General features: G+C 33.0%; 1 protein-coding gene across 1 annotated transcript; it reads right to left on the bottom strand.

Annotated features, from left to right (window-relative positions):
* Positions 1-650: 650 nt before the first annotated feature.
* LOC121213593 (glycosyltransferase BC10) lies at positions 651-3,391 on the bottom strand. The gene is made up of 10 exons (XM_041086387.1): positions 3,008-3,391; positions 2,755-2,884; positions 2,575-2,594; positions 2,393-2,491; positions 2,175-2,275; positions 1,997-2,068; positions 1,805-1,895; positions 1,638-1,718; positions 1,147-1,206; positions 651-1,071 (listed from the first exon to the last, which is right to left on the bottom strand). The coding sequence occupies exons 1-10, from the start codon at positions 3,389-3,391 to the stop codon at positions 982-984; spliced, it is 1,128 nt and encodes a 375-aa protein (XP_040942321.1). The 3' UTR covers positions 651-981.
* Between the last annotated feature and the right edge of the window lie 6,022 nt (positions 3,392-9,413).

The following is a 9,413-nucleotide window of genomic DNA, read 5'->3' as shown; positions in this document are numbered from 1 at the left end:
GATTAGAAGTGTATTGGATTAGAGGTGTATTGGATTAGAGGTGTAATAGCAAATCAACTGTTTGGTTGAATGTAATGGAATAGATGCGTAATAGTAATCTTGTGTTTGGTTGAATGGAATAGAGGTGTAATAGCATAGTGGAAAAAACTAAAATGACTAGAATACCCTTAGCATAAATTTATTTTGGTAAATGATTATTGTTATTGTTATTTAAATTTTAATAAGATTATTATTATCAATAATGAATATTTTAATCATATTTAAACATAATTATTATTAAACATATTTTAATTAAAATATATAATTTAATAAAATTCTTAATAATTACCAGAAATTTGTTTTGGTAAATTATTATTGTTATTGTTATTTAAATTTTGATAAGATTATTAATATGAATAATAAATAATTTAATCATATTTAAACATAATTATTATTAAATATATTATACTTAAAATATATAATTTAATAAATTCTTAATAATTAATATTCTTATATGAATTTACTCAAATCATAATATATTATGTGATACTATAAAAGATAATTTGAAATAATTAATATTAAATATATTTTAATTAAAATATATGATTTAATAAAATTTAAAATAATTATAACTAATAAAATTTAATAAGTAAGAATTGAACTCTAAAAAATAAAAAAAACATAACCATATCGAATTATCATCAAGAACTCGATTGAATTTACAACAATTCTGAATTAAACGGAAGTACTGCCTCAATATCTCACTTTCAACTAAAAATATAAAGCAAGCATTCAATAGAAGAAATTCAAGCCGATACAATATCTCTTTCACCTTGCTCTCAACTCCAATTGGCCTTCCATGAAACCGATTCTTCACTTCAAACAAAATAGCTCACCAATCTAGCAGGAAAACGAATACTGTCCAAAGTTGCCATTGAAAATAACCTCCAACTTCATGTGTCCATTCCACAAGTTAAGGGAAAAAGAAATCTCTGTAACATCCTATGCCCTGTATGATTTAGGGTGCCATTTTCTCTCAGACCAGTCAACGCGCGTTACTGACCAGTTTGCGATGCCACCGGGGTCAACCAACTGATAAAAGGAACAAGCGTTAGAAGAAGCTAAAGTGAAATGTATGAAAAACATGATGCAGAGTATGATTCTTACATTGAAAAAGGTTGGGAGGTAATGCTCGTCGGCAATGCAGTTTTTGCCATCCGCAAATGGCTGTTATAATCAAGAACGTGAATGACTGAATGTCAGCAACATAAACTTAGGCACAAATTCTATCATTTTGTGCCCTTGTTAAAGCTAGAAATACTATCTTAGTGCTAATGCTAATAGTTAAGCTAGAAAATGATGGAAATAAACATCAATAAGGATAGTTGAGACCAGTCTAACAGACAATAGTAAGGATACGTAATGCTTTCGATAAACAGCAATTGTTAAGAGCTACTTTTGGCATCATGTACCAAAAGAAGTTACACTTAGGCCACCTAAAATTAATTCTTCTTATGTTTCAACATTATAGTCGAAATGGTGAATACAAAGAATAATCATTAAAATTGGAACAAATAAAAGTGAACCAACGCTCTCATCAATGAATGCAAGGCTGCTGTAAATTCGAAACGAGAACAGAATAATTTAATAAAATTTACCCTGCAGTAATCCCGAAACCTTGAATAGTAAAGACTGTCAGCCATGACTAGCAGAGCATGCTGCCGCCTCATTGTGAACCACTGCATAAAATTCAATGATTTAAACTTGCTACAACAAGACACTGTATAAGTTCATAAGAGACTTTATAATATCAATTAACACATACCTGTGCACCCTTTCTGAAGTCTTTCTCTTCTACTTCAGGTAACATGCGTGTTGAATACCTGCCATTTCCATGAGGTCCAGGATCCACAAAGCTGGCAAACAAAGTGGGTGGGATAAATTTCAAACAAGGGAAATGGTGCAACAAAGTCCATTATGCGTATGTGTATGTGTAATACTCTCAGATTCTACTCACCAGTCAATGAAACTCATATTAGCATGCATTAGATAATTGTAGACGTAATCAAAATTATGCAATGGAATACAACTGCAATGTCACCATCAATACTTCAGATTTGGTAAAAGTACAAGTAAATATATATATGTATATTTTGGGAGGGGCGGGGGTGTTAATGACACGAACTATATTTTACCTGTCAGAGAGTAAAACAAAATGTTGGTTATCAAGATCTTTTAGAGCATATGCCAATAATCGTCTCTCTGCATCAACCATAGAAAATGCTCCCCATGTAACCTGCAAATTCAGTGTCAATAAATAAATCAATAGAAAAACTAACCGTACAATAATTGTTGAAGTAGTCATATATCAGATAGCAAAGCTCAACCACAAATTTTGATCTAAGAAACATACCGGAGAACTGTGAATTTCCCGGTTAAGGAAGTAAGGGCTCACATGCACTGGTTTTTCTTTTGATGCATGGATATAAACAGAGAATCTTCCCTCATTACCCTGCCAAGAAAATTGAGCAAACCTTTTTATCAGGATACATGGTTATTATAATTCAAAAACCAAAAATGCAGAAAAAGATATACAAAGTTATTAGAATTCCTTTCTGCAAGAATTCAACAGAAACAATACAGACTGAGCAGACAGTCGATATAACCAAAAGGCATTGATACAGACATCCTGAATCATACAAAGCAGGAAATTGCCTTGTCCTCCACCCTAGCAATTATATCAATCACAATAAGCCAGATTGATTTCACTAATACCTTCGCCATACACATTAACATATTTGCATTGGCAATCAACAAAGGAAATGTTCTTTACTAAAATGAAATACATATGGCTCTCATTCATATTAGGCAATTCCTGGACACAAAAACTAGTAAAATGACCAACCTGAATTTAAGGATAATAACCATGAGATTTAATGGAATAAAAAATAAAGTCCATGAAGAATATGAAGACATTAGATCACGGAAGGGAAAAATGAACTAGCAACAACAACCAAAAAAAACTTACACGGAAGAACATATCCCAAAGCTTCTCAAATGGCAATGAACCTGGAGTTAAGAACATGAATGCAATTTTAGGATTTTTGGATTCGACAGGAGGTGTATCCAAAATATCCCTAACCACAACCCGTGAAATAATCTCCTCATCAGTTAATTCCCTTTTAGGAGGAGGAAGCCAATCAGTAAGGACCTTGCAACCTCTAGAAGAAAATACATAACATGCAACATCGCTGTTCGGCGGATAGATGTAAGCACAAACTAGAAAAAGGCTGACAAAAGAAACCATTAAAATAATCCATATTGGCCTCTTCAAAGGAGAGCGATGGCGAGATCCAGGCAAGATCTTAGTATCACCCATGCTACCTAATCGCCACTCCTTAGCTACCTTCATCTAGTATAAACAAAAGAGCTCTATATTCATGTGTTTCTCCTTTGTTTTAGTTTCCTTCTCAAGGTAATCAATCAGTATCCAACAACCAACCCCAGATTCTTCAATGGATCAATGTAATGTGATCTGTAAAAAGAAACCATAGGTGAAAAAGAAAGGAAACGGAGGGAACAAATCGGCAGCAAAGAGGCATAATGGACTGGGAGGAAATCGGCAGAAAACAAAAGCAAAGAAATAAGGAAGGAAATCGGATGAAGGAACAGAAGAGAAACAAGGGGATGGGGGGAGGGCAAATCAGGGAGGTGATGCTCAATCAGTAGCTAATCTGGGCAAAGAGGGGGGAATAGAAATCGGTGGATTTCACCGATTAAGAAGGTAATGGATTAGATGCGTATTACCAATACATCAAACCAAACGACGTGTTAGAGAAGTATTAGGTGGGGCCCACCGATTAGGGGTGTATTGGCTTAGCCAATACACCAAACCAAACAAGCTGTAATAGTTAGGGATGACACCCCCTTCAAAATTGATAAGCTCTAACCTGAGTCAATATGATAGGGTCTATTTTTTTAAAGATTAATTTAAAAAGAAAAATGTCAGGGTCAGATTTAGAGTAAATCTACTTATCTTGAGATAGTTACAAAGGTCCCCTTCTCTATAGATAATATTATAATTAACATATCCCTAAAGTTCTCTTCTCCCACTCATCTTGCCACCTCTATTGCTTCTTCTCTTCTCATTTTCCATTAGAATTATACTTGTTTATATGATATTGTTTCATACTAAAATATAGTAAGAGGCCATTAAGGTTAGCTTAATGACAAACCTGTTTGTTCATTTTAATAGTACATGTATTTTAGATTTGTACACGACACACGTACCAGACCTAAATCTGTTTGAAAATGATAAAATTAAATTTGATTTGTTTTTTAATCGATCTCGATTAATTTGCTAGCAAGTTGGTTTTGGAGGAAAATCCTCTGCCCCTTTTACATGCCCATACCTTTACCCCACTAATTTTACTACTTCACATGTAATGACTAAATTTTACGTTTTTGAGTCATCTTTTTTGTACAAGGCAAGAAAGAAATAGGGCCTAGTAAAACTAATAAATGTTTCTAAAGCAGTCTTAGCCTAGCGGGTAGTTTCTCTCATCGTCTAGCAATTTCTTGAAGATTGCAGAATAATTTTGATGTCTTGGAGGAGGAGTTAGATGTCTTGAAAGGCTGGTTGCAGTTTCCATCCTACTTTGGAGTGTCCCATGATATATTTCTCCATTTTTTGTTAGCACTAATTAACCTGCATTGATTGAAACTAAAAGGTCTAAGGAGAAATATAATAGCTCTGAGGATGAGGATGCGTACAAGAGCTTGCTAATAGATTTGAAACCATGAACATGTATAATTTGAAGGTCGTTAGGGCCTTAGGCGAGGGTAACTCTTCCGATTAGTTTTCTTTTGTTTGGACAACGCTCTCACTAAGGAGTTGAGGTAATCATCACGGGGGCCATGAAGTCTTTGGTTAGGAGTGGGAGAAATGTTGCTTGAGAAGGAACTAAGGGTTGCTTAAGTCATTTTTAAGATTACTTTAATTGAAGCTAGAGGAAATGGATTGGATTTTTTGAAAATAAGGTTGTTTCCTTTTTACCATATAATCCAAAAGGTGCATGGCATTAAGGAATCCAACTTTAGGTGCTAGAGATTTTTCCATGCAGCCTGTTGGGGGCATATGAAGTAGCTCCTGGATAACTTTGGTAAAGTTGTGAGTAAGCATTTTTTATTGAGAAAAGGTCGTTGAAATAATTTTTCCAGACAATTTTATCAGGTCCGCATTGAATAGTTTTGTTGATTAGATTAGCAAATTTCCCAAGGTCAAGGAGGTCCAAGGCCTTTGATTGGTCAATTGTAAACCTGTTGGGAAGGATGAAGGTGTTGGCCTAAGGTTAGAATCTTAATGTGATACTGTGCAAATAAGCGACCGAAGTGGATCAGATGAAATCCAACTGTTTTGGCCACTCCAGAGTTGGACTGCTGTACCCTTGTTGCATATGTCTCTTCTAATGAGAGTGTTCTTTTCATACCCAGGAGTTAGAAGATTTGGTTTTGACAAACTCAAAGGGGGAGTCGGTTGTAACAGTCTATTTTTCAGTGATGTTGGAAATAGTAGTTTTAGGGTCACAAATCCGACGAGCAAGTTCGTAAATGTTATTATTTATTATCTACGAGTCAATTATGGTATTAAAATAAGTTCTGAATTGGCAATTTATGCTATTTGAACGAATAATTATGTTCAACTAGTATGACCCTAAAGTCAAGTGGTTTTAGAAAATGAGGTATCGGGACCTCATTTCTATAAACCGAGCCAAAAATATTTCATTAAATATTCATGGAGTGTTATTAAGGTTGTATTAAAGTTTTGTTAAGAAAATTTCATATCTAGATAGTTAATTAATTGAAAAGGACTAAATTGTAAAAGCTACAAAAGTAGAATTCTATTAATTAAATGGATCAATTAGAATTGAAAAGGTGAATTAATGGACTTGAATGGTAATTATACCATAGTTAAAGTGAGTGGATTGTAACACCGTAATCCCGAATACGGAGTACTTGAATACTAAAGCGATACATCAGGTCACCGAAGTAACCCAGCAAAATTTTCAAAAATTTTTTAAAACATTGAAATACATTTTATATAAGAGAAAATACCGTACATAGTTATACTGAAAATAGTAATAAAAGTAGTTATACAATATATGTGGAGCTTCAATATCATTGTATATCAAAATAGCCAAAATAACAAAAATGATAAATGAGTTACAAACCTACAAAAAAATACAAGGCATTAGGAATACAATGCCCACTAATAGATAAGGTATTTTACTCTAAAAACGTGATGCTAGGAGTCTCTCATCGATGATGTTCTTCAGACACGAACAAAAGTCTACAAATATAAACATTGAGACAATTCGAAGGCTGAGCTTTACTGGCTCAGTGGTACGCAACAAATCTACCATACTTCAAGCAATTCATAAATATAAGCATGCAAATCAAATGTATACCTAGAAACATGACATGAGTATCGAATAATTAAATCATGACTCATTAAATCTACATAATCAAATCACTTGCATATCAAACTTTTCAAACTTGTTAGATTGTAACACCCCTTACCCGAGACCGTTGCCGGAGTCGAGCACGAGGCGTTATTTGATTTAACTTACCAGTTCGGAGCATAAAAATTTGCTTTTAAAATTAATTCACTCATGTTTGAATCAATATGTCCCTAAAAATGACCCTCGAGACCCTAAAACATGCAACTAAAATGATTTGGGTCCAAACCACAAACACTAAAAATTTTCCGAATACTTAAACAAATCAAAATAATTTATTTTACTGTTCACAATAAAAATATTCAATCGCATAATAGTCACTAATTTAATTATAACTCGAGTTAAAAAACTCAAAATTTCAATCTGTAAATTTTCCATGAAACTAGACTCATATATCTTCTTATAATAAAATTTTCAGAATTTTTAGTTTAGCCAAATAGTACAGTTTATTCGTTAAATTCTCCCCTATTTCATTGCTTGACAGTTTTGACCCCTCTTCACTAAAAATCAATTATCTCATTGTACAAACTTCATATGGTGCTTCTTCTTATTTATACTGGAAATAGACTCACTAATAAATCTAGACATATAAATTATGACTCATAATTATTTTTGTACAATTTTTAATGATTTTCTAAAGTCAGAATAGGGGACTTCAAAAACCATTATGCCTTTTCTGACTAAAATTTAAATATCTCATAATATAAAATTCTTTTGCTTACACCGTTTCTTTCATGTGAAAATAGACTCGATAATATTTAATTCTATATCTCATTCACTCTCTAATTTCATTTCTACTATTTTTAGTGATTTTTCAAAATCATGTCAATGCTGCTGTCCAAAAACTATTCCATTGCAAATTTTTATTCTTTTATAACTTCTTTGTATTAACTACCATTTAGGCACACATAACATCAAAAAATGTTCTTAAATAGCCATTTCAATATCTATTCATTAGCCATATCATAAGAACACGCATACAAAATGACTAAGTCCCTATACATGGCATAACTTAAAACGTTTCCAATCACAAAATACCGAGTTAGTCTGTTGATAGTGTGAAACGAGCTCCGACTTCTTTACGATCCCTGAATTAGATTGACGATACTATAAAAAAAAAGGAAAATAATGGGAGTAAGCGTAAAGCTTAGTAAATCTACAAGCAAATAAATAATAACGTTTATCATAAGTAATTATACTCATAAATCATCATCAAATATCATGGTCTTTGCTTCTTCTTTACTTACTCTCTTACTTGTTTACTTACTTGCTCACTTGAATAACTCATGATCATAACTTACTTCTCCCTTGCTGAAATTTCTTTCTCAACTGATAACTGAGATATTCTTAACTCTTATAACTCACCTGAATCTGTTTATTATGCTTTTACCTGAAGTTTCAAGTAACATAGTCTGTTTACTAGCCCGTTGAACTACTTGAAATACTAAGGATACTCGGGTCTCCTGTCTGATAACAACATGCCAAAGCCATGTCCCAAATATGGTCTTACATGGGATGTTTCTTGTACTGCCAATGTCATATCCCATATATGGTCTTACATGGGAGTTCTCATATCGGTGCCCATGCCATGTCCCAGACATGGTCTTACCGGGGACCTCACATCTCGATGCCAACGCCATGTCCCAGACATGGTCTTACATGGGACCTCTCATAACTTCAATAATGCCAATCCCATGTCCCAGACATGGTCTTACATCGGATCTCATTCCCTTAATGTCATGACATTTGTATCCGATACATTCCTAATGTTTCAACGAGACTTTTTAACGCTGATTCTTTGTCATCTCATACTTGAGTCAACATTAAATAATTTCATGAAATAAGTACATAATTTCTGGAAAATAACAAAATTAATAATAATTATTTAAATATTGCATTTATTTACCGTAAACTTATCTTGGTACAAAATATGATCAAATCTAGCAACTTAGTCCTCAACCATTTTCTTTCCCTGGTCTAACTTCGGATTTCGTTCCTCTTGATCTATAATTGCAAGTTTAGCTTATTTAATACTCACATTCATCAAAACAATCCTTGACTCGAACTTTGTTAAAATTATGATTTTGCCCCTAAACTTTTGCATATTTACACTTTTTTCCCCAAAGCTCAGAAATTAAACTTTATCTCTTATTCTTATGTTTTATGACATGCTGAACATCTTTCCCTTCTATGGAAACATCAAATTCCCACTCTAAAATTTACTTATGAACATTAGGTATTTTTACCAATTATGTCGTTTTACTCGTTTTCACTTAAAATCGCTTAGCAAAAGTTGTTTAACATAACTTCAAGCTTAATGTTCTACCATAAAACATCAAAATAAACACATTTCACCTATGGGTATTTTTTCAAATATGAACCCTAACATGAATTAATGGTAGAATAAGCTAAATCGAGCTACGAGGACTCCAAAAACGTACAAAAAAATTAAAAACGGGGCTTGGATGCACTTACTATGAGGCTTGAAAGCTTGAAAAACCCTAGCCATGGTTTTCCCTTTTAAAATTCGGCCATAGCTTGAAGATGGACAAGAAATTTGGCTTTTATTTTGTCTTTTAGTCCATTTAATTACCAATTTACCAAAATGCCCCTAACTTAAAAATATCCTATTTCACTTTTCTCATGTCCATTTTTATCCACAATTTAACCAATGGTCTAATTACCATTTAAGGACCTCCAATTTAAAATTTCATAACAATTGGACACCTCTAGCTTCTAGAACACAAGTTTTGCACTTTTTACAATTTAGTCCTTTTGACTAAATTGAGTGCCCAAACGTTGAAATTTTTGAAAGAAATTTTCACAAAATCATTTTGTGAAATTTTAGACCATAAAAATATAATAAAAATAAAATTTTCCTTGTCGAATTTGTGGTCCTAAAACCACTGTTCCGAC

Source organism: Gossypium hirsutum, chromosome D01 (assembly GCF_007990345.1).
Source record: "Gossypium hirsutum isolate 1008001.06 chromosome D01, Gossypium_hirsutum_v2.1, whole genome shotgun sequence".
Taxonomy (NCBI): domain Eukaryota; kingdom Viridiplantae; phylum Streptophyta; class Magnoliopsida; order Malvales; family Malvaceae; genus Gossypium; species Gossypium hirsutum.
The sequence above is the reverse complement of the archived record's forward strand: the minus strand, read 5'-3'. Positions and strand labels throughout refer to the sequence as shown.

Excerpts from the sequence above, each read along its gene's own strand:
- LOC121213593 (XM_041086387.1), bottom strand. The coding sequence starts at position 3,391 with ATGAAGGTAGCTAAGGAGTGGCGATTAGGTAGCATGGGTGATACTAAG. Across the intron at positions 2,069-2,174 it reads TTTGTTTTACTCTCTGACAG|TTGTATTCCATTGCATAATT; the intron begins GTAAAATATAGT and ends GTGACATTGCAG. Across the intron at positions 1,719-1,804 it reads ACTTCAGAAAGGGTGCACAG|TGGTTCACAATGAGGCGGCA; the intron begins GTATGTGTTAAT and ends AATTTTATGCAG.